The sequence below is a fragment of the Oculina patagonica genome, chromosome 2 (assembly GCF_052425735.1).
Source record: "Oculina patagonica isolate OP01 chromosome 2, crgOcupat, whole genome shotgun sequence".
Lineage (NCBI taxonomy): Eukaryota > Metazoa > Cnidaria > Anthozoa > Scleractinia > Oculinidae > Oculina > Oculina patagonica.
In genome coordinates, this window is record NC_135759.1 from 28098978 (window position 1) to 28125451 (window position 26474).

The 26474-nt window shown below is 38.7% G+C and overlaps 2 protein-coding genes across 2 annotated transcripts; both read left to right on the forward strand.

The window, feature by feature from the left end:
* The first annotated feature begins 2286 nt into the window (after window positions 1-2286).
* Window positions 2287-17313, forward strand: LOC144643903 (ATP-binding cassette sub-family C member 4-like). The gene is made up of 7 exons (XM_078503292.1): window positions 2287-2427; window positions 5296-5865; window positions 6266-6645; window positions 6988-8360; window positions 10609-11179; window positions 13203-13339; window positions 15510-17313. The coding sequence occupies exons 2-7, from the start codon at window positions 5302-5304 to the stop codon at window positions 16418-16420; spliced, it is 3936 nt and encodes a 1311-aa protein (XP_078359418.1). The 5' UTR covers window positions 2287-2427; window positions 5296-5301; the 3' UTR covers window positions 16421-17313.
* Window positions 17314-17755: 442 nt separating this feature from the next.
* On the forward strand, window positions 17756-26464 carry LOC144643915 (tetraspanin-33-like). Its single transcript, XM_078503309.1, has 8 exons — window positions 17756-17907; window positions 19450-19635; window positions 20413-20487; window positions 21233-21328; window positions 22335-22457; window positions 22863-22904; window positions 23395-23511; window positions 24445-26464. The coding sequence occupies exons 1-8, from the start codon at window positions 17839-17841 to the stop codon at window positions 24574-24576; spliced, it is 840 nt and encodes a 279-aa protein (XP_078359435.1). The 5' UTR covers window positions 17756-17838; the 3' UTR covers window positions 24577-26464.
* The last annotated feature ends 10 nt before the right edge of the window (window positions 26465-26474 follow it).

The following is a 26474-nucleotide window of genomic DNA, read 5'->3' on the forward strand; positions in this document are numbered from 1 at the left end:
AAACGTCTCGGGCTTACAGAAAAGGTATCAGTCTCGCCGTCTCGCAAAGTCTCGCATTTACCATTCGACACCCCTATAACTCGGAGCCAGCCCGCCACCTCGCAAAAAATCCAGATCACAAATACACATGAAACATCGCGTTCACGGAAACAACTTTTCGACGCAAAATAATGAAAGGCCTCTTGATTGCTTGCGAGAAACCAACTTTAAATAAACAGGTGCACTGTTTTTTCGCCAAACTGTTCCCCTCGGGAATTACATTATCCGGAGCCATCTGACAGTTTAGAATATAACATAACATAAAGAAGGCAAGGCCGAGAAGCTTAATCATTGTAAAAACCAAGTTTTGGTTCATACAAGAAAAATTTGATTTAATACAATATTTCGGCTCTATGACAGAGTCATAGACATGTGATGTTAAATTTTACAAGAGGAAACTTAAATATCTAAGGCGTGTAGATGTTACGTAATAAAGTATAGAAATATTGGACCTTTAATTAATAAGAACCTATCCTAGACCTTCTAATTAATAAGAACCTTACAGATCTTTATTACAAGGACAGTACACGTCGTTTTCTAGTTTTACCCCTTGGCGTCTTAAAACTGCATCGGTTAAAGCATTGTATTCTAGAGCTTACAAAATTTGTAGCAATTGTCAACTTTTTCAGGGCCAAGTTAAACGTATTAATAAGTTTTTTAATAGGCTTAAGGTTCTTGATATGAAAGGCTTCCAGGAACGCTAATTGTGATCAATTGTAATTATAGTCAATTACCTCGAAGTTGTTGTAAACTGCGTTATAAATATGATCTTTAAATCTAACGCAGGGCGTTAGATGGTCATTAAAACAATCAGGTAATCCATGAAAGCTGCCAGATGGTGATACATGGGTTGTTCAGGCCTTGTGGCGTGCTCATTTAACCTAAAGGACAAAGAGCGATCTGTTTTACCTATATATTGTTGAGAACAACCAGGACAAGAAAGTTTGTAAATAACGCTAGATTTCTGCAATATAGGAACTGGGTCCTTGTTGGAACAGAAATGCGAAATTTTGGTGGTATCATAACGTATTATAAACTTAACCTTTTTACCAAGTAATCTATTACGTTTCTTGACACATTTTTTAACTAACCCTTCACCCTTTTTACCACTGTAAGGTAATTTGAGCCAGAATGTTTTGGCACCATTGTCTTCCACAAGTTTGTCGGTTCGTTTGACATTGTTGGTGTTTTTCCTAAGACGGTTGAGAATGGAACGACGAACTCTCTTTGGAAAATTATTCCATGACAAAAACTTATTAATACGTTTAACTTGGCCCTGAAAAAGTTGACAATTGCTACAAATTTTGTAAGCTCTAGAATACAATGCTTTAACCGATGCAGTTTTAAGACGCCAAGGGGTAAAACTAGAAAACGACGTGTACTGTCCTTGTAATAAAGATCTGTAAGGTTCTTATTAATTAGAAGGTCTAGGATAGGTTCTTATTAATTAAAGGTCCAATATTTCTATACTTTATTACGTAACATCTACACGCCTTAGATATTTAAGTTTCCTCTTGTAAAATTTAACATCACATGTTAAAATTAAAAATATAATAGTTTCCTATTTCTTTGACGAACGTTTTTGATAGTAATTTCATAAAAAAAAAAAACAATTAACCACACTTTCTATGGCTTTACTGGCGTAATAAAACCACTTGGGATGTTGGGAGAACACTCGAATGCTTGTAAATCACTCGCCTGACGGCTCGTGATTTACAAGCTTTTCTCGTGTTCTCCCAAAATCCCGTGGTTTTATTACGCCAGTAAAGTCCTAGAAAGCGCGGTCTATTGCTTAATAAAAGAGGGAAATCGCTCAAAGACATGCTCGCTAGAGCCAAACCATAAAGGCAAACTTAATGTGCCACAATCGGAAAACCTTAAAGGGAAGTCTGTGTAGGCCTGTCAAGAACCTTTCAACTATTGTACTTGTTATTATGATTTCTGCTTCCACAAAAGCGGCGTTCACGCGTTGAATTTGATCGATGATTCAGTCCAGCCTGAGGGGTGAAATCATGTAGAAGCTAGTGCAAGCTTGAATTTACCTTGAAAACGCATGTTCCCCGATTACGGAACAAAATTACAAGAAATCGTGCAAATTTTTTAATAATTTCTCAATTCGAAACAATTTAAAAGCCTAAAAAATCATTCTTTTAACGGAATGAAAACAGTACATAATTTTGCATAATTTCTTATATGCAACGTCCTTATTCACGAACAGCAGCCATGCATAGATAGAGACTTAAAAGTATGCATACAAAATTACCCAGTATTAGATTGGGAAGAAATTTTATCGGATGTTCATTGACTAGAACGGGATGTTTTGCTTTCGGGTGTCACGTTTAAAATGACATATAAACACATACAAGAGGCTCAATCCTGTGTTTGAAGGTAAGTTACAAAATGTGTTGCTGCTCAATGAGTCATGTGAAAATTATACGGAGATAATTCCTCACTGCATGATTCCTACTCATAGCCCTATTTATGTGCCAAAATTGGCGTAGTATTTGCTTCAGTTCCCCTTTTACAATGAACCTGAATATGCTGTTCTCCAGAAGTTATCAAATTTGGTGTGGGCCACTCAGTGTGCCGCATTAAATGGACAGATTTGTCTGTCAAATAAATGAGAGATCTTCACCCTCACTGTCACGAGTACAGTCATGAATCTCTCTGTGTGTTTTTTCTCACAAGCGACCATTTTCTAAAATATCGAAATTTCCCAGTCCTTTACATTAGTGAGCCCCTAAATACCGTGAATACTTTTATGAATGGTGACTTTAACTTTTCCAGATGTAGTTTTCAATTTTGGTTAGTGGCTACGTGAGATACTGTTAATATGAATATTTTATCAAGGTCCTATTGTTTATGTTATCATTATTAAAACTTCTACATTATACCTCTCAAACATCACTGTGATGCAATCCTGAGTTCAGCTTTAACACATACATAGTTTCCTTTATTATCCTTTCAATACGGTTACGGTGTTTGCAAAGTTTGCGAATTTTACTCACATATACAAATAGCGTGAGGATCGAGTCACGCCTCAATGGTGCGGTTGGAAAACAAGCGAGTCAGAATTTACATGTCTCTGTTAAGATTGTAAAGATTGTAAATCTCCCATTATTTAGTGAGACGAGAGCTTCCTCGAGTCACAAATGGTAGATAGGAATAAAGAAACAGCGAAACCGCTACAAATCTAAATCAGCAGGTATACGAAATTTCGTCATGAGATTATTGAAAAATCCATATTTCATATTTCTGAATCTTCCCTGCCTGATTGACCTCATACGGTATTAGCGAGAATGATTCAGATTGTAAACTTTTTAGTTTGTTTTCTGTTTACATTTTGTGTTCTTTACTTTTAACTTTTTTAATATCAATTCGACAAAATACATTTAACACAAGAAAAATTGAAACGCCGATTTTAGACTTTGAGGTGCCGAAGTGATTTGTGTGTCTTGCTTTTGTTTTTTTTTTTTTTTTTTTTCCTTTCCCTCTCCTTCGAGAGAACAACAGAACAATCAACCGCAACAGTGCTCCTCATATCAAATGTTCTAAGACAAACACTGGTATCCAGAAAGATTAATTTATAAAATATACAGTACATACACTGTAACACTTAAATATTGGAAAAAATAAAGAAATATGTCAAAAATGACGATTTTTGCCAAGACCTGCTTGTAACTATGACGTTGCCATGGCGAAGTCAAAACACATAGACACATAGGAGACATACGAAAATTTCTGCAAGGGATAAATTAGCAGCTGCTGAAAGCTTCAGTATCAGAATAAATCCCCTTTCCAAAATTGTGAAAAACCTTAAGGGGATGGCATCCCCCCCCCCTTGTTGCATGTCTGAGGTTTAAACCATAATTACATGAATATTTTAGCCAGTTTGTCAATTCGATCGTAGTTTAACTAAGTTCAATTAATTTGTAAAGTTATAGTCAGTTTGTAAATTAGAAGACTTAAACTAGCATTATTTTAATTAGTGCCCTAATTAGTTTCACCAAACCTTATTACCTTTGACACTCAAATTAAGTTGTTTATCATTCATACTGATAAACCAATCAATAAATTAAGGTAAGTTAAGTCTGTAATCGAACCTAGTGGCCAATCAGGCCGGAGCTTAACACGGTTTCCGTCACATGAAGCTAATAGGAGTATTTCTACTCCCCCTGGATGGGATGCTAGTCTATCGCAGGGTTACCCCTAGCAGTAAATTCGCCGGTACCCATTTATTCGCCTGGGTGGAGAGAGGCCTTGTGAGAGAAAAGTGTGTTACCCAAGAACACAACGCAGTGCCCTGGCCAAGGCTCGAACCAGGACCGCTCGACCGCGACCCGTCGTCCAGCGCACTAGCCACTAGGCCATCGCGCCTCCCATACATTACGTTTAATTTTCGGATTACTTTTTATCTCATTTCGGACATTTTGCTTAGACATAGCTAAAGTAAATTTACGCCTACAAAACACGAATTTGACTGAAACAACATCTGTGAAAATGATAGTTTTACTGCATTCTCAAGGTTTAACAGATCTACCGTCGAGAAAATTAAAAAATATATATCGAGCCGTTATCTCAAGCAGTGTCTCAACTAGAGCTTCCTCCATAAAAGAAATTGATCAAAAGCTTTGGAGCACAAGGTGTCTAAGGTGGCTTAATGGTCTGCGACAAGATCTTCAAAAGAATCTTCTGGTTCTTATTTCTTAGTGACAGCCTCCATTAAGTTCTGTCGTATGAAAACCGTTTCATTTGACCCTTCCTTTTCACATCAGGATTGTTTTGGAGGCAGTCGTATCATAGTTAGTAGGTCTCCTCTACTAACTATAATCGTACAAACCAACAAGCCAGTGGGCGTGAATCGGCATTTGTATCTGCATTATAAAAATCACTGGAAAAACAACAGTTCCTTTCTAGTGATAAAAAGAAAGAACAAAGCCTAATCCGAGTTCTAGTTCTATCATGTACATTGTCCAATGTCATCGCGCCGCCCAAAAAAGTACGAACTAAAAGTTTTATACTGTACTGTAAAAAATACGGACGCTTAAAATTTTGGACATTTAAAATTTCTGACTGGTTTTATTTTTTTTGCTGACACTTATAATGTCAGAAATTAAAATCGTCCGAATTTTTCTGCAAGTTATGAATGACCTATATATTTCAATACATATACTTTTCGCATAATTTAGTATTCACCCTACCTCAATAACATAACATGCTTATCAGCTTTATCTGTATTTTATGATTTAATTTTAGAGCGCAATGTCACGCAAAAGTTACGAAAAGCTGGTGAGTGATGAAGACGGACATGATGATGACGAGAAAAAGAATTGTCACCCAGCGACAACTGCAAACTTTCTCTCCATTCTCACATTTTGGTGGATGAATGGTCTTTTCAAAACTGGAAGCGAGCGGCCCTTGGAACAATCTGACTTCTTGCCTCTTCACCACAAAGACAAGACACGAGACCTGACTGAACGGCTTTGGAAAACATGGAATAACCATGTGCAGGAATGCAACAAAACGGAGGGAAGGCAACCTAAACTTTGGAAATGTGTCTTAAAGAACATCTACTGGCAAGAACATATTGTCAATTGGTGCGGTTTTTTAGTGGAATCTACCTGCCGTGTTATTCAACCCCTATTGCTTGGAATTATCATTGATTTGTTGACATCAGGAGAACTGAATCGTAAACTCGCATACACTTATGCCACATTGTTGGTTTTAAGTTTCCTGCCCGGAATCTGTACGCATACAGTCTCTTATAAATGTGAACTGCTTGGTATGAGGCTGATCAGCGCCTTAAGGGGCATTATTTATCTCAAAGTAGGTGATATAATAATCTAAAGAGGTTGTTTGAAAATATTCAATGTACAGCTGCAGGGCAAACCGAATAATCAAAGTTGCGACCATGCACAAAATTATATTGCAACAATTTGAAGATTTATAACAACTATAACAAACAAACGATGTTAATGTCTTCTCTGCAGAAGGGAATTTTTGGTCACCAAAAGTGATCCGCTCTGCATTTACTCTGAGGACTTGATCCAGTTTTCTCGAACCCCGTTTTCTGTTTTTTGACACCTTTGGACAGCCGTGCTATCTTGCCAAAAACCCTAGAACGGGCTACGAGGGCAATGTACTATCCCACATTCCGCCTGCCGTTTATGTTCCATAAATAATCCTCACCAAAATCAACCACTCTTTCCTCTATCTTATTTCACAGATTCCTTTACTTAGCCAACTGAACTTACGTCAGATCACCACAGGACGAATCATCGACTTAATATCCAATGATGTACAAAGACTCGAGGAAGTCCCAAACTGGTTACTTGCATCAACTTTATCGATCATTGAAGTCCCTGCTGTGATCTGTTTATTGATTTATTTGATTGGTTGGCAAGCTCTCCTTGGCGTGTTATTTCAGCTGCTCACTGTTCCTTACATAGTTTTGGTATCTTCCCTCTCCGCTGGATTACGTCAGCGGACCGCTGACGTGACGGACATGCGCATGTCATTGTTGGACGAGCTTGTGCATGGGATCCGTGTCCTTAAAACGCATGCGCTGGAGCTGTACTATGGAGACAAGATCAAGGATGTACGCAGGTGATAAATAAAAACATACAGCAGAGAAATATATATCCGTGTTTTCTAGAGGCCAACTTAAGGTAGAATAAGAATGCCCGAATTGTTGAGCCCAAATGGCCTTTTCAAGATCAGCAAAGCTTGATCAAAAGGTACGCTAGCGCCCTGGACTCCGGATCGACAATTCAAGTCCCTTAAAATGTACATCTTTTCATGTAAATCTTATTTATGGAGCAAAAGCAATCTGAAACGAGCAAAAGTTCGGCGACAAACGATCTTCGGTACTTTTGTTTAATGGATAGTTAAATAGAAAAAACCGAACCAAAAACATATGAATATATGTACCATTTTTTTTAATTTCAGGAAAGAGGTCCGCATCATCCTTCAAAAGAGCGCCTTCTTGTCAACGATCGAGAGTCTCCAATTTTCCGTAACACCCATAGCTACATTTTTATCCGTTCTGTGTCTCGTGCTTACTGGCCAACAACTGACACCTGCCAGCGCCTTTATGTTACTCTCCTTTCTTCATGTTCTGCAGATTGGGCTTCATGTCTACATCACAAATGCCATGCTATCAGTATACGAGTCTTTTGTGTCACTGGAAAGAATAGAAAACTTCTTGCTAACAGAGAATTTGTGCTGCAATGATAAATTGCAAGGGTGCTTTAACGGAAATTTTCTTACAGACAAAAGTATCATTAGTTACTCAACGGTTTCTACTAACACGTCACTTCCTGCTATTCCTCCAAAGGATCAAAGAACGGAACTACGTATAAAGCAGAGCGATGGCCATTTCGATGTTCCAGCCAAGGAGAGCTCTGAAGAACTCACAGGGATGCTATCGGTGTCGGATTTGGCGTGTAAGGCAGGTAATTCATATGAAAAATATCTTCTTGAAAAAGTCAGTTTGCAAGTAAAAGAGAACACTCTTACCGTCATCACAGGTCATGTTGGCAGTGGAAAATCAACGCTTCTAGCTTCTATTGCAGGCGAAGTTGCTCTCACTACTGGAGCAATAATCTGCCCTGAAAATATAGCCTATTTTCCTCAAACCGCCTGGATTTTCTCTGCAACTCTTCGAGATAACATTTTATTCGGTAAGTCATACGACAAAGGCAAATATTTAAACGTAATCCAGACATGCGCGCTAAAGGAAGACATGGAAAGATTTTCAAATGGTGATCTAACTTTTGTCGGAGAACGTGGTGCTGTCTTAAGCGGAGGTCAGCGGGCTCGTGTAAGCCTGGCACGCGCAGTCTACGCTGATGCAGACGTGTATTTATTGGATGATCCGTTAAGTGCTGTGGATTTGAAAATCGCCGAACACATATTCAATCACTGTATTCGCCGGCTGCTGCAAAACAAGATAAGAGTCATGGTTACCTACACCGAAAGCCACATGAAGGCCGCTGACCAAGTTGTGGTATTGTATAAAGGCTCTGTGTTGGGGAAAGGCAGTTTCTACGAGCTAAGGGAAGGCAATGTCTTGAGCACTGTTTTAGATGCAGCCGATACTGACATCGAGGATCGCACGAGGTATAGGAAACAGGATCAACAGGAATCTGTCCAGCTGTGCCTTGAAACTGGTGATGATAACTTGGGCGAGTGTTTAGATCTTTCTGAGGAAGACCGTGGCATAGGAACAATCTCGTCCAAGCTGTATTGGGATTATTTCAGAGCTGGCATACACGCAGTGGCAATAGTTGCAATGATCGTTTTTTTTCTTGGAACTCAAGGTAAATATGTATTTAATTATTTTTTTCACACGTCAGCATTCCAGGCTCCGTCTATAGAGCAACGGTTGGTTCGGTTGGTCATGCGTTTAACTGCAGTCAAGGTTAAATATGTTTTCTTATCCTAGTATACTTGGTGTTATTTATTTTCTAGCGATTTAAGGGGGTGTGTTTCGTGTTCTCCACAGCCATTTTCAGCTGAATCCATACCTTTCATTTGATTAGTTAGCAATTATTGGATGAGGCTGAGTATGACTATGAAGAATTATGCAGATTGAGGAGGGTGTAATCCTCCGAAGTCGAAGGCTGAGGCGGATCACTCCTCTACGAGATATTTAGCACTTGCTTGAAGTGTCTATTGAAGCCAAATTTGATGGCACAAAAAGATGTTTTCGAGTACGGGTTTCCATCGTTCTTGCTCACTTCGACGAAGAATTTCGTAAAACAGCTACAAGTCCTCCGCTGTGGCTGGATCAGGGATTTTTCCTCTTGAAGAAACGCTTTAAAAATCGATTGACTCCCATTTGTTGATTTTTCCGTGTTTTGACTATCCTTGTCTTCTGATAACTTTAATTTTTTCCTCTTCGTTATGCTCTAATCTTGCGGCCATTTTCGTGCTTTCTAGCCGTGCGGTATCCCCTCATCAGAGCCGTTGCCGCGTGACGTCAGCTGTCCATGTTTTTTGTATTATACGACAGTTGATGACGTCAATTGTCGCATAATATGAATTTTCTTCCAAATTTGGTCGGCACTAGCCGGTTGGCTGGAATTAACCGGGGGATTGAAAGCCAATCAGAAACGGAGAAATATTTTGAATGAAGAATAATACAGATTATTATATGGCAAAGCCAGCCTTAGGTAAATCCGAGCGTTCTGATTGGTTCTTTCTTGGTCTGGATTTTGCCATACGGACCGTTTCCATGAAAATGGTCTACGTCGTGTATTTTTTTTTTCGAAAGCCGGCAAATTTAAAAATTTGCAACTAAACCTGCGAAAACAAAACGTGTACATACTCTCATTCTTCGCAAAGAAACTACCAAACAGATTGATATGTTTCAGAGCTTATGTACAACATGGACGAAGAAAACGAATATTCATCAAGCGGATTTTTACCGAATTGTCTTAAAGATGGGGAAACTTCTGATGTGGAAACTGAAACAGGCATCACAGAAAGCCAGGAGGCCATAGACGATTTTATAAACGAACAGTAAAGTACAAACACAAATAAGAAGACGGATACTGATATGAAAGCTCTTCTCCGCTACATGGAAGGTACGTGAACTCAAGGTAAAGGTATGACAAATGAAAGAATTGAAAGCATACCTGCTTCCGAGCTTGACCAACCTTCCGTCCAAATTTTTCACGCAGCGAATTTTTTATAAATACACACAGCAAAAAATGGAGAAGAGTGCGAGCCAGCAGCAATTTCCAGTTTTCAGCGCAGCATACAGCGATACCTGAGAAGAAATATCCATTCAGCATACTCAACGATAATGAGTTTAAAAATCAAGAAGAGTACTAGTTGCAAGGTGCCAGTGACTTGTTCACAAGTACGTCAAAGGAAACAGACGTTTCCCGATCTTTAGAATAATAAAATCCGCTTGGTGAATATTCGTCTTCTTCGTCACGATCAATAAATTTGTTTTTAAACTCGCGGTAGCTTGTTCTTTCTGAGTTGCTCGCGTCATCATAAGGCGGCGTTACGGAGGAAGCCCTTTCAATGCAAGTGACCGGAAGTGCTTTTTTAACAGAAAAATAAACGAGCATGGCACTAGTGCCTGCCATATAACAAACTACTTACCAACATAGCTTGTTCGAGCCGTACGGGAATTGTCGTTTTTGTACCTATGCTCGGTCCGTACCCCCACGACCTCGGGCCGCTAATACTCCCCAGTACGGCCCTCGCGCTCAGTTAGTAAGATATTATTATTTATCTCCTAAAGACCAATCAGATTTCAGCTCAAGAGCGGCTATCTGTAAAGGCTGGCGTTTCGGATCAGAAAAAAAACGAAAATCCTCAAACTTAGCCAAGGAGGAAGGCAGTGTCCTGAGCTTTCTGTCCCACAACCAATATAATCACATTAGGCCTGTTTTAAACTTTGCACTTAACCAGGTTTGAACATTCGCTTTCTTGAAGATTCACGTACATACGTGGACAACGAGAATCCAATCACGAATATCTTATCCTTGTTGTCCAAAATGATTTCGTATGTTTTGAATATCCACTATTTATCTGTTCTCTTCTCCACAGTTTTTATGGTGTCTTCAGACTTCTGGCTTACTCACCTGACCACGATGCCTTGGGAATACCAATACGACGTGACACCCCTGAGTGTGTATGGCGGTCTCGTCTTTGCGGCAGTCGTTGTAGTTGCAGTCCGAGCCTATCTTTTCTTCCACTCCTCCCTCAGATCATCTGAACGACTCCATGATAAAATGGTGAATTGTTTACTTAAAGCACCCGTTTTATTTTTTGACACGAATCCTGCCGGACGAATACTAAACAGATTTTCGAAAGACATTGGATGCATTGATGAAATATTACCCAAGACCTTTCTCTCAGCTATCCAGTACCTTCTCTTTGTTGGCGCAGCAGCGTTGGTGCCGTCCATAACTAATTTCTGGTTAAGTATCATTTCATTGCCCGTCTTTTTAGCTTTTGTGTTTTTAACGCGTTATTACCTGAAGACATCGCGCGAGTTAAAGAGGTTAGAATCAATTTGCCGTACTCCAGTCTTCTCGCACTTTTCAGAGACCATGGATGGCTTGGACACAATTCGCACTAGAAAAGCTGAGGAACAGTTTATTGACCAGTTTTACAGGTGAGCACTTTTTCATGAAACCAAATGACCATTAGTTTAAAAAAATCTATTTCTACGTTCAGCTTGTTTCAAAAATTTTTGTTTGTAGCAGACGCTGGGGTAATACAGAGCTTATTACATCGGCAACTTTTACCTCAGTAAATCAAGCCTCATTTTGAAAGAGATGCCTGTTGGAACTTGGGTAAGCCTGTCCACAGGTTCTCGATACTCTTTTGGCATCTTTTCGTGTCTGAACGCGTCTGTTAAAGAAGAGAGTGCAGTCCCTTTACTTTTTCGTTTCGCTCGCCTGATCGTCGCATCGCAAGATTGGCTTGTTTTCGCTTTTTTCGACCGCTCGACTGACTTAAAAGACCTTAAAAGAGACAGCTAGCAGTCAAAGCTTTTCAAAAAAATTATACTTTTTCGCAATAGTAAACAAAACAATTTTACCGCACTTTTTAGAAATTTTGTGAGTGATAATATTAGAAAAGCTTCTTATCAACACTGCTTTACCCATATCCAACGAAGGATAGAGGTCCAGCCACCTCCTTTATGGAAAATTGACCTTTTGACACCTAGGCGAAGCGGGAAGCCGTTTTGTTTTTCCCGTAGGTGAATAGCAAAGATTAGTATAATTTCAGAGGTGATTATAAGAATTAAAGCATTCTGATTGGTCGAGGAGCTCGGCTTATGAGGATATAATCAACCCGTGCTAGGTGATTATAGCTTTGAAGGCTTGGTTACTTGGGACATCCAGGGAAGTAAACATGGCCGCTTTTGCTGAATGAAAAACTCCTTTGATTTGAAAGAAACCAGTCCAAGTCCTGGATATTTTAAACATTGGGAATTTTTCAAATTAACTACCAAAACGTTTGGACATAAAACATTTTCAAGAGATGGTTCTCAAGAAATGATCGTAAACACGGCGGTTTTGGCGATCTATGAGAAACTCAGTCAGATCGATTGAGCAAACCTTATTTAGCTCTCTTCTCACCGGAGCTACTCATTTTTAGAGGATTCGCACATTCGCTCAGAAGTCATCCACAATCATACAAAGGTAACGGACATCTATCTTTCTCATTGTGTTTGTTTTGTTCCGTTTTATTGCTTTAACTAAATAAATTCTGATTGCAATCGATGATTTAAACTGGTTTGCAACGTATGCAAGCGAACACTTGTGTTTGCTGTTTCCTTGTTTGCTATCGTTATTTTTTTAAGTTCTTGATGATCACCTCTAAAAATTATACTAAAACAATTATTTGCCTCAGGCTCAGTGATTATTTTTGAATAATCCCCTCGACTTCGTCTCGGGGATTATTCAACAATAATCACTTCGCCTTCGGCGAATAATTGTTAAATATTCGGAGTTTGAGGAGCCAATAAGTGCGCGTGAACAGCACTATTCACTGGTTTGATATATACTTAACAATTAGACGGCAAGCTCGAGGTTTCTACCGGCTGATAGTTGGCGAGGGGCGAGGCCCCGAGCCAACTATCAAAAGCCGGTAGAAACCGAGAGCGAGCCGTCTATTTGTGTTAGCATAACCCACTGACCGATCTATTAAACACAAAATATAGCTAGAGTTGATTTATTGAATGTTTTGATTGATAAAATTCAGCGAAGACTAAGCGCGCGCTCCGAGAGCCTTCTACGGATCAATAGTAGGCAACTGTGTAGCCAATCAGATTGCGCGATTACCAATAGTAGGTCAGTGTGGTAATGCTAATATGATAAAGAGTTAATATTAAAATAGAGAAAACGTGATACGATCGATATGCACGATTAAAATAAGCTTATATAAAAAAGTAGAGAATAAAGCCATAAAAGAAAGTCAGTAGTTTAAAGTATAAAAGAAAGTAGTTTGTTTGGCACTGGCAAGTGATTACAGTACTTAGTTGATTATCATTTTCTAGTTGAATTTGGAAAAGGTTACGTTTCGAGCGTAAGCCCTTCGTCGAAGCTCAACTAAACTTTGTTTCTGAATAATCGTTATGTTCGACTTCGTTATAATGAGACTGAGTGTATTTTACATTATTTTCACAGACATCAAGATCTACATAACCGTGTATTTTCTTTGGTAGCAGCGAATGGTCGATGGTTTGGAGTTAGAATTGACTTCCTGAGTTTGCTTTTTATTGCTGTAGTAGCGTTCGCTTCCATTTTTCTCTCTCAGAGTGCAGGTAAGTTGCAACCAAGCCCAGCTAACATTGGTTAACTGCGGTCACTTTTTGACGAACAATCAATCAAGATCAAATAACTGATCAAGGTCACATTGCAACATCCCAAAAATGTCAGGAAAATAGTAAAGATGCACGAACGGCTAAGACTGGGGAGGACAGTAATGAAAAAGAAGCTCTCAATTTGTTTTTGTTCAGTCGGAAAATTTCACCTGGTGACGAGTTTAACTTAACTATTTTTATAAGAACTTTTTCTACGCCAGGGCCGTAGCCGCTTTTAGGCAAACCGAGAAACTTGCCTCAGTCATTTTTTTTCGTTTTTGTTGTTGTTGTTGTCTTTTTAATGAGGAAAGTAAATACCTAGCAAGCTAATTCAATCATGGACATTGCCTGATCTGCCTCAGTCATATTTTTTTCTGGCTACGGCCTTGTACACGAACGTTAAGGATAAAAGAGAGGAGAGAAAGGACAAAATGTTAGAACGGACTAACAATATACTCAAGGATGATATTTGGGTAAGAAGTTTATTTTTTACCCATTGGTCATATATATGAAAATGCAAATGAATCAACCTTTAATCAAACGCATCCTAGAAAACGTTGTCATCAGCTGACGGTGACGTGAACGTTTCTAATTTATACGTTTTTCGGAGTGACTTGCAATTGCTGCATCACCGTTGTCTAAAGTTCTAATTTTCTGCGATATCGAGTCACTGTCCTGATATCGCCCGATTTTTAGGCGTATTTGGGTAAGGTAAATACCTAGGCACAGTTGTTGAGGAGTGGATAACTCTATCTACCGGATAAATCGCTATCCAGTGAATAAGTGCTGACAAAATAAACAACGCTATCCACTGGAGAGTGATTTGTCTGGTGGATAGCGTTATCCACCCTTTTGAACAACTTGGTCATTATCATACCTTTTTGGTACGCTTCGGCGGCATGATTTATTAGGCTCGTTTTGGTCTCGCCGTGGTATTTTGTTAGACTGTTCTCAGCCACTCTATTTTTTTAACGCAAAGCATGCGTTGAAGGAAGGGATAAAAATACAAAAAAAAATAGAGAACTGTGGACGGTATAGTATTTGCCCGCCCGTGACTGTTTTTTTGTAAACAAACTGCCTGCAGACAAAAAAAAAACAACCAAATTCACTGCATTTAGTGGGTTTCTCGTCTGGTTTTGTTTCGTTTGTTAAATTTCGGCTTTCAATTGAGTTTTTTATCCTCAAAAGTAAAAATAATTCACGATGCTTGTTTTTGTATGTGCGCGCGGAAGAAAATTTAGTGGTGAACAATAAAGACAATAGAGTGTTTCTGTCTCGGAACTATCGGTCTGATAGTTGCCCCTTGGAAATTTGATGTTCTTAAAACTAGCATATTTGCCCTCGAAGCTTCGCTTCTCGGGCTAATATCTGTTTTAAGAACATCAAATTTCCGCGGGGCAACTATCAGCCGATAGTTCCTCGACAGAAACACTATACATGTATTGTTAAAATAGAAAACAGTGGGAGAACCAATCAGATTCGCGGATTTCCAATAGAACACAGCTGAGTTTCTACTAAGAACGTTTAGCCTCAGCCCAAATGTACTACTGGACGTTTTTATACAAAAACTAGCCAGATATAAACCAATCAGCTGAGACTGGAAGTTGTTCGAGAGAGGGACATATATGTATTGTTGTCAACTCCTGTCCACATCCTAGGATCGGAAAGGCATATTGTTTTCCACTATCGTTCCTATAGTCAGGGCCGTAGCCAGAATAGCATGACATAGACGAGGCAAAAGTTGTGAGTGTCGAAGGCAAGAGCCGTTAGCGGGGTTGGAAAGAATAATTTTGAAATCTAGATCTCTGAGTTAAAATCTAGACGAGGCAAGCGCCTCGTCTTGCCTCTTGCTTATTACGGCCCTGTATAGTCCTGTGAAATCTCTCATTGTTTCGTAATGGATATTGTTGTCCAACCACGGAATACGTCCAGGATGTTCGCCTGCTGTTATGTTCTCAAGCGTACATATCATGTACGACGCACTTGCCACAAGACCTTTATTTCGCCAAACAGGAAAAGGGACGATACGCTGGAGAGAACATATACAAGGATTAAAAATTGAACGAACAACAAAACGTTCCGTAGAAAAAAAACACTTGATTCAGTGCATAATTGCTCTTTTTCTTTGCAGCTTTGGCAGGACTCGCCCTTGTGTACGTCATGAAGACAACAAACCTTTCTCAATTAGCAGTGCGGGCGTTTACAAAGGTTGAGAGCTTGATGACGTCAGTAGAGCGCGTCGTGACGTACACGAGCCTCGACACAGAACCTGGATACACAATTACAGCACCGCAAATGAAAAACTGGCCACGCGATGGTCACATCAGATTCAAGAACGTGGTATTACGATATTATTCAGGTGGACCACAAGTGCTGAAAAACTTGAGCTTTGAAATTCAAGGAAAAGAAAGGATAGGAATTGTTGGTCGGACAGGAGATGGAAAGTCGTCCATTGTAGCGGCGCTTTTGCGCATGCCCGAAGCCGAAGGCGAGATCCTAATCGATGACGTAAGCACTAAAAGTGTTCAGCTTCAAGAAGCCCGCAGATGCATTTCAGTTCTTAATCAAACCCCTGTACTATTCAGAGGATCGATTAGAAAGAATCTTGATCCATTCAAAAACTTCACCGATAGTGAACTTTGGAGTGCGGTCGAAGACGTACAACTTAAAAGTCTGGTTGAAAGTGTTGAGGGAAAACTTGACTACGAGATGTCAGAGAGAGGTGGAAACTTAAGTGTTGGCGAACGGCAGTTGCTGTGTTTAGCGCGTACTTTGTTACAGCAAAATACCATCGTCGTCTTAGATGAGCCCACGGCCCATGTGGATCCAAACACCGAAAGAATCATCTGGAACATTGTGAACGAGAAATTAAAACAATCTACTGTCATCACCATTGCTCATCGCCTGAACACTGTCAGACACTGTGATTTGATTCTAGTGCTAAAGGAAGGCCAGGTGGCTGAGCTGGGCACGTATGACGAACTGCTGGGTCGGGAGGGAGGGGTGTTCCATAATATGGTAACTTCCCAAACTCAAGTATGAGCCCAGAGGGCTTCCTGGCTTGGTTCGAGTATTTCTGTATATAACTGAGGCAAAATGCGCGAGGACAGTTTTTGACTGTCCTTGCTTTTTGGGAAGTTAGAAAATATCCGGAAGGGTTCTGAGGCACCTTAATTATAAAGGGACTAGGTAACGCATTTCTTGCCAATTTCAGCACTGGCCAACTGGTCATAGAGTTAACTGAGATATTAAAATAACGGCTCTCCCAGTGAAAAATGTACAAGAACTTTAAAGAAAAAGTGAGCACTTGTATTCCTGAGCCACATAATAGAATTATGTTTAATAGTGAAATGGACTCATGCCCCACTACACTCAGGTATGTGCACTTTGCTCATCTCCAGACTGAGGTAACCACAAGCCGAGACTACCGGTGCGCTCGTCTCCAGAGATCCACCTTGTGTACCACAAATGTTGGATTCCTTGAGATGGGAGAAATGAGAACTTTCCACCATGCCTTACGCAGTGCTGACGAGTCCCAAATTAAAGAGGACGAAACAGCTGTCCACTTCTAGGCTTGTGGTTACCTCAGTCTGGGGATGAGCAAAGTGCACATACCAGAGTTGTGAGTCCATTTCACTAATAAACATAACTTAAAAGAAACACAGAAAAGCTGAGAACTCAGTGGCGTGGGTTGGCCGGAAAAATTGGAGAAGATTAAAACGGACTGTATTCAGCAAAACTTGAAAAACGGCGGCTGCGATTTTGTCAATAAAGGCTGATGATGTCTTCAGTTGGTTTGATTTGATTTGACATTTGGCCCAGTTCCCCCTGCGTCGAAATAATTTGAAAAAATTTGTAAAGGTAATGTCGAGCGAAATGTGAGTAGAGCACCAAAACTTGGCATGCAACTGAAGGTACCGTTATTGTTACTGTGGGATGGGAAAATTCCATTTGCTTTTATGTAACCAAAGTTTTAGTTTTGAATACATCTGCACTGACAAGTGAAATTGCTTTGAATTCATAAATTAGGGGTGGTATATAAGCTTTCATTGTCCGGTCCACGAGGTGGCTCATAGACCACCGGGAAGGTCCATGGACCTGGGTCTATGTTTTGTATACGTCCAGGAGCATATGCTCCTACTTCGTCCGTTTCCCAGTTTTCGTGACCCAAAACCCCCCTTTTTTACACCATTCAAAAAGCTGGAAAGCTTTTCACAGTGGTATCACTCCTCCTTGCTCTCTATAGCCTTTGTATAGCCGTCCGCTCTTAATGTGTACACAGGCTGGCTCTTGGTTTTTAGAAGGCTTGAAAAAAGGCGGCAAAATAGCAACCGCAGCTAGGAGTCTGGGACTGGACAACATTAAAATGTATGCTAATATATGCAATCTCAGCGTCGTTCGACGAGCACACCCATAGCAGGAATATTCTATCCAAGTATTTGTCATCTTTTCTCGTGAAGATGGCCGAGGAAGGGAAAGTTAGCAAGGTTTTAAAGTACGTCCTATTCGTATTCAACCTTCTTTACTGGGTAAGTGGTGAAAATAATGCTGCAAACGTGTTAATGTGCGTGTTATACGCGACATCAGCGTGACTCCAACCGCTGTAAATTATTCCTTTTACTGTTTATAAGGTTGTATGTGTGAGAAAACATTCCAATCGAGTTCTCTTCTCAAAATTAGCTTTATCCGCTTATCTGCACAACACGTAAGTTACTTGAACTTTAAGCGTAATGTGTTAAACTTGCAGATCAGATCTTTGGGCTGCACAACACCTTGCTTCAGTATTATTTTGTCTGAGTATTCCGTTGTCTTCGCTTTCTTCTTGTTTGATATTGGCTATGAATAGTTATCCTCGATAATGATTTTATTACTTCCCTAATCAAATTTCTTGTACTTTGTGGTTACATGTAAGCTGCAAGTTCACCTTATAAGCTCGTACATCTTTTTTACCTGATTTCCTTGTGTTGATTGCACTTGAAAGGCGTTAAAAGCTTTATAAAAGAGAAAGACAGTTAGCTCATAGCTTTTCTGTGCTTTTAGATCTGTCCAATCGAAGCGGTGACTCGGTTTTTACAATATAAGTTTATTTCAGTCATACAAAATAGTACTAGATTGATATTTTATTTACACGCATGGAATTCGTGTGCTGGTCAATAAATATTTGCCAGGGTATCTAATCAAACGTTCGGCAATCAAAGCCAATCGAACACCATTCGTTCGATTGGGTTCGGAAATCGAACCTAGTCGAACTCATAATAAAGGGTCGAAGAACATACACAATCAAACGTTCCATTATGATTACTCCTGCGTGATTTGCTTATTTTTAGGCATCAACAGAGCATTCCAAACAAAATTGAATCTGATTATTGTTCAGTTGGTTTGAAATGAATGGGTCAATAATCGAACTCACACTCGTGGAATAATTGTTAAATATATAATTATTTACAATATGGGGGAAAGTAGTCAACTGCTTAAAATAATAACATGTAGGTTTTGAACTGGAAAACTTATTTTTGTATTTTTAGTGATAGATTTCGCTTTTTCTCGAATTTTACTTTCATTTTGCACATTTGTATAAAGGCGATACTTGTAAATATATTTTTTTGTCACGAACATGTTGTGTCAAGTACAGTGGAATCACATTTTCTCAAACCCTTGGTTTCTTTCACCTCATGCTTACTTGAACCACAAATTTTCCTCTTGGATTTGCCTCACTCAGTGAACACGACAATTTTACCCCTTATTTCTCTAACTTCTGATTTCTCCAACCAACTTTTGTTTTCCTTGGAGGCTCAAGAAACTCGTAGGATCCCACTTATGTTTGTTGTTTAGCACAAAATCTTAACATCTTGGCAAGTGTCTTTCACGTCTTTGTACCAGGGTCATAGAGTACACTGGGGTACATGTACAGTTTGTAGGAGGTGGGGGGCTTTTCTGTTTTGATTTTTAAATTTTATGTACCAGTATGTTTACTTACATGTAAATAATGTACACTGTATCTGGCCCATGACATCATTGATTTATGTCGCCACTGGGACTCATCAATTTGTTGGTTTCTTTTCTATTTCTAGGGCATTGGTGGTGTTATGATGGGTGTTGGTTTTTGGGCTGTGACACAGAAGAGTGACTACAAAGAATTCTCCAGCATCTCAACTGACCCAGCGGCTGTTATGATTGCTGTTGGCTTTTTAATTTTTATTATTTCCTTTTTTGGAACAGTAGGGGCTCTGCGGGAGAACATCTGCTTCCTAAGAACTGTGAGTATCTTTTTCCACAGATTTAAGGATTTGCATGTGCATTGATGATAGCAAATAAACATGACTTATTACTATTCAACAAAGTCACAATTGGATGCCATGGAGCAGTTTTCAATTGAGTGTCGTAAAACCAAAACCAAAGTAATTACTCTGGGCAATCACAAAAAACGGACACAGACAATCCAGTGAACCAATCAAATCTCGAAGCAAATACATGTAGCTGGCACGAAGCGTGGGGAAACGTGCGCGAGCAAGTCACGATTGGTTTTGGTTTTAGCTCTGATTGGCTGAGAAAGTGGCACGAGATTTTTAAGCCAATCATTAAGCGTAGTAATGCAAAACCAAAGCAAACGCAATTTACTTTCGACACTCAAGTGAAAACCGCTCTAAAATAATTATTATAGTCAGGGTTAAGTTCTTTTCATGTAATCATTCATAAATAACAGACATCCTGCAATTAAATTATACAATTATGTATTTTGCCAAGGCTCTTCTGAAGTTGATCAAAGCACTGCATAACCACAATTTTTGTAGCTCGTTGACAATTTGTTGACTGACAAAACAGGAACCTTACTCAATCTTGCAAATTATGGTCTGATTTTTGCCAGTTTGACCTTCGACCAGTTAAATATCCAGCAATGTTCCATGTGATTTTGCAAGATGATTTATAATTGTGTCAAGTGTACGCACTTTCATGAAAAAAACTTGCAAGTGATAACAGGACTGCTGTCATGCACATGGTGTCATTAATTTATTGTTGTTTTTGTTGCTTTTCAGTACATGATTGTCATGATAATCATTGTCATTTTGGAGGTGATAGCTGGACTGCTTGCTTTTGCATTTTGGCCTGAGGTATAACTTAATAATGAGAAAGTTAATTTTTAATTTTACATTGTATGTTCAAGCAGCCACACTAATAATTTTTAATTCAAACTTAATTTGAAAGTCAAGTGTTAAGTGCAAACAGTGGGATACAATGTGATTCAGAAGGTACATGCATCTACATTGTACATGAACAGTGAACATACATGTGTGGAATGACATTATTGAGGTGCACATACAGTGCTAGTTGATTTGCTAATGAATACAAATGAGAATGAATCTAGGGTGTTGGCTGTCTTTTGGCACCAGCATACAATGTAGTACCAAACAGAAAGGTGTAGACCTGTACTGTGGACACACAGTTCAAAAATATTATTAAAAAATCTACAATCTACTAGTGCTTTAAATCAATGAACTTATTTCTTTCCAAAAATCAGTGACGTACAGTACTGTACATGTACAAATGGACATCCGAGTGTTTCAGATAAGTAGCAGCTCCTGGGCAAACATCTTGGAAGGTTTGCCACCTGCCCTCTAAAAAGGCTACTGTTTTGATAGTCCTACATTGTATATACAGTGTATACTGTAGCTACACTGTATTGACTCTCTGCAATCGTTCATCTTGCAATTATTGACATCTTGCATTTAAACTTGCTGGAACACTGTTTTTTCACTGTTTTTTTTTTTTTTGTACATTTACAAGATGTCACTGGTAATTGAATATTTCAAATTGAAGTACAAAACCTGTATACAAATGTTCTGTGATAATCAACAGGTCCAGAAGTCAGTGGACAATCAGTTCAAAAAAGCAATTACACAGTACAGAGATGATCCTGATCTACAGAATGCCATTGATGCTGTGCAAGAGGGTGTAAGTAGAGGAATTGTGATTTTTGTTTTACACTGCTGCAGATTGTTCGAGACATGAAAGACCAACTATAGTCCTTATAGTGAACAAGAAGCACTGATATCCCAAGAGTACAAAATTAAAAACAGTTTACGATAATTACATGTGTAGATCAAACAAATTCTTTGCAATATCCCGAAACCCAAAAGTTTCCATACATGTACATGTAGACCTATTTTTAAGATTCTTCTCATGAAAATAATGATCTCCCACAAAGGGAATTTTAGGCCTGGCAAAAAGGTGTACAAAATGCATTCATGTGTGTAGGAAATTTGCAAACAGCATAAACTGTATGTTATGTGGGCGTGCACATGAATGTACATGTATTGTGTGTGTCAAAGTGACTTATACATGCACCTGTATGTAAATCTCATGTGTCAATTGACCTCACACATGTAGGACTGAAGAAAAGTACGCATACTGTTTATGGAAATTTCTATCTATCTACCGGTAGATAGGTACTTTATTAGGCACAGTATTAATAAAGTTAACTCTTATTTACAATCAAGCTGTGTAGGTAAAGAATTTTACTATATAACTGTTACTATTTTACTATATACATGTATACCTGATTGAAGAATCGTTGACCCATAAAAAGTATAAACCATGAACGATGCGACCCAAATGTTTACTGGGAAATCGGAAAAATAATCGTCATCATTGACAGAATAAACATGATAATAAGTCATTGCACAAATCGTTCTCTTCCAAAGAAAGAAAATATCTTGATTATCTTTAAAGGGAACAAATAATACTAAGCTTACCAAGGCTGTCTACCCAGAATACCATTGGGTCATATCGTTCATGGTTTATGCTTTTCACAGGGCCAACATTTCTTCAATTAGGTGTATACTACATGTATAATAAATTACTATTTTACTATATATACTATGTAGGTAAAGAATTTTAACACACATTTGCATGTAACTCAGATTCTAAATGTACAGTTTTACATTATTTAATTTGGCAGTTTGAGTGTTGTGGAAGTACAGATCTTAATGATTGGGATATCAACCGCTATTTCAAGTGTGGTGGAATCTCACCTGAAGAGTGCGGCGTTCCACACACCTGTTGTGTGCGTGAACCAGAAGAGGTATGATGTCGATAACCGTGATGATAAACGTACCTTGTGTAACTTGCATATGTATGCAACCCTTTAAAGTTTAATTTTTTCCTTAGTGGCCATTTGGCCACCGACTGCTCAAGTTTGGTCGCCAATGAAGAATTTTAGTCGCTTAATTAAGCTTCACTGTCAATCATTCTTCTCGATTTTAGTCGCCAGGCTGGCCACTTCAGTTCAAATTTAGTCGCCAGCTCCAAAATTTTAGTCGCCATGGCGACTAAAATGGTCTTAACTTGGAGGTCCTCCGCGATGTACCATCATCCTTCAGACTACAGTACTACAGTACAAAACTAGAACACTACAGTTGACAACTTGTCTTCCTTAAAGATGTTAAAATTCTTAAACAGTTTACATTCTTTTGCTTTCTATTTGCAGAGACCCAACATACAGTGTGGCTGGCATGTCAGGAAGCAACATGTGAGTGCATTTTGCTCTTCAACCAGTTCTATTTTCAACTGTTGACAAGTATAACGCTTGCCTTTGTATCTTGCACACATTTACTGTACATGCTATTTTACTGTGTACATGTAGCTCTCAAAAGTAAATTAGCCCCTTTGATCATGTTTTTCATGAAGCAAGAAACTTGTCTCGCAATACAAGAATAGCATCACTTGATACAAGAACTGCGTCTCGAGAGACGCGATTGTTGTCTTTTGAGAGGATGTAATTCATTTTTAGTGGTACTGTACAATATAAAATCTACATGTCTTAAGGTTTCTGTACATGTACAGAAACCTTCATGTAGTACATGTTACATGTGGGTATCTCCTTTGTACTGTACGTACACTACATGTATGTTATTATAGCTTACATGTAGCTTGGTTTTTTGTTCTTGTGTTTGTTAGAACACAAGCCCTGAAAAAAACTAATCACTGTATGATTCCAATGGTTCGGGTCTTTTTTACAGCGCTTGGCTCTGAAGGGTAAAATCTACATTACTGGCTGCTTGGATGCTGTTTGGGAATGGTTCAGGAACCATCTTGTTATTGTAGCCGCAGTTGCAGTGGCTTTTGCCTTCCCTGAGGTAAGAATTTGTTGTTTGGGTATTTGTTTGTTTGTTTGATTTTTGTTGATTTTTGTTGTTGTATTTTAGATGTTAACTCAATTGAAAATGGGTCTGGGAAAGGCTTCATAATGATCCTGTAGGATCTTTTCCACTTATAACTTAAGGATTGTTTGCATGGAAAAACATTTACAGTATATGTGCCTTTCCAAGTAGTTGTGTCCTTTAAAGAGGCTATGTCACAGTATTTTAGGAAATTCTTTTTTTTTTTTCGTTTATTGAGAGCTGTAAACTTCAAATTGGCAGAACAAAAGTAATTTATTGGCAAAATCACGGCCACATAACAAACAAGAATGATGACACTTTTATACAAGTTACCAGGTAAACTTGAAAAAAGTCTGGCCGACGTTTTTCAAGTTTACCCGAACGCAATCGGTTTTAATCTTCTCAGATTTTGTCCATCCTTGCTTCTTTTTGGCCTTTCTGTGTTTCTTTCGAGTTATTCTACAGTTAAAGCCGTTATTGTGATATTTCAGTTAATTCTATGTCCGGTTTGTCAGTGCTGAAATTGCCTAAAATTGTGTGACATAGCCCCTTTAAGACGATACAAATAAAAGTTTGTTGGCAGTTAAATAATTTGACTTGCACAGCAAAAATGATGTAATGGACATGTATGTGCAGTAGGATTGGATAAAACTGCACAATTATATTCTATGGTATATAGGTATTAAAAAGACACCTGAATTTCCATCTTGTTTCATGTTTAAACAAGAATTTTTGTCATTATTTTGGGAAAAATCATCACAAATAGTGTTGTACCACTGCAGTGTGCATGTTTAGAACTTGCATTACAAGTAGTACAAGGAATTTAATGATATTTCAAGATATTTTTGATTAACCTTACAACAGACTATACTTTATTCTAACAATTTTTCTTATCCTTCTTGTCATAAGATTGCTGGAATTGTCATGACTCATTTATTCATAAAACAAATTGAAGAGCAGATTGAAGCATGGAAAAACCCGCCAAAGTACAGATACAGGCCAAGCCAGGATGTGAATGGGAGAAGTGGCCCATTTTATTAACCTCTTTTTTGTAGTTATTCATGTAAGTGTGTCGATGCATCTTTCAGGATACTAACTTAATGCTTTGAGCAGTATTCCAATGCCTAGTTTTCACATGTTTGCTGAGGTTTCCTACAAGGTACATGTAGTTTAGGCCCAGTCGAACTTCACAGGAATCGAACCTAATGCAAATGAGCAAAACCCATTGTTTTTGGTCATTTGCATTAGGTTCGAGTCATGCGATGTTCGACGTTTGGCCCCGGGCCTTAGAAAGCCAATTGGTGTCGATCAACAGATGTAATTATAATGTCAACTGGCCATGTTTATTTAAACCAGTTTTATAAATGTAAAGTGAAATCATTGACAGAGTACTGAAAGCCAACTTTTTGTGCAAGATTAATATACACCAGTGGTAGATCTGAGGGAGGGGCCTCCCATTTTTATAATGAAAATTTTGTCCCCCCACCCCCCCCCCCCAAAAAAAAGAAACTTCCTTCCTAGGAATAAAAAGCCCACCCAGACTTCTACTTCACCCCACCTACCGGATCTGTCACTGTATTTGTCACATGACATGTGGTTCCAGTTATCATCATAGAGCGGTTTTCACTTGAGTGTCGAAAGTAAATTGCGTTTGCTTTGGTTTTGCATTACTACGCTTAGTGATTGGCTTAAAAATCTCGCGCCACTTTCTCAGCCAATCAGAACTAAAACCAAAACCAATCGTGACCCGCCCGTGCACGGTTTCCCGCGCTTCGTGTCAGCTACATGTATTTGCTTCGAGTTTTGATTGGTTTACTGGATTGCCTGTGTCCTTTGTGATTGGCCAGAGTAATTACTTTGGTTTTGGTTTTACGACACTCAATTGAAAACTGCTATAAGTACATGTACATTTACTTTTCAATCAATAAACCTTAGCAGGGTGTAACTGAGAGCTGCTAGTTTTAGTTTTGATTTGAACAGGGTGTCTTTCCATTAAAGTTCACCTTGTTTTCTTTCTCTTAATAGTTACTTTTTGTCATAAGTGTAGTTTTCCTGTGTTGATCAGTTCCTGGAATCTCAGTTCATAGTCAAGAGAAATTGAAGGTTGATCAGGGCAGTCGTAACTTGTGATACGATAACCTTGCTACTGGTTAAAGGAGCTACGTCATGGACAACACATTTTGAAAAAATTGGCAAAGTTTTTTCAAATTCGTCGTTCGATATTTGTCTTAATTTTTATCGCTCGAAACCATTCATGGTTATTTTCGCCTTTTTATTACTCCTTTGTTGTTTTTTATGTTAGAAAACTATTGTTGTGAGGTCTCCTTCAATTTGAAAGGAATCAGAAAAATGACTTAATATACCGTGACATTGCTCCTGGACTGTCGACATTACAATGTATGAGTTTGCTTTGGTTTTGCTGTTATTAATCTTTGTGAATGGTTCCATAAATTCGAACAACGTGCTCACACCAATTTGTTCATACGTGCTCACTGCTGTGAAAAGAAAAACAATCTAGAGCAAAACCAACAAATTCGTGCAACATATGTCTCTTCGCTTCCAAATAACGACAATGGTCGATGTCGACCGAGTACTTTCTAAACTGTGTGTCGAACTCCGTCGGTGACTTATTCGGCGTCTTTCATTTTTTTCTCGTAGAACAGGGATATTAATTAAAGGTGCATTTGTACCAAGTGTCTAGCAAGCTTCAAGATAATAATAGCAGATAACGTAGACGGGTTAGAAAATATCCACAACATGTAGTTAAGCATAATTTATGCCATACATGCACTTTTGTAATATAAAAAGGTGTTTATAATATTTTGATATAGTTTGATAAAAATAGGCGCATTGTATTAAATGGTGTTCATATCCAGAGTACAGTAGGTTGGAGTAGATAAACGTTGAATAACAATAAAGTTCAATCTGATTCTGGTGAA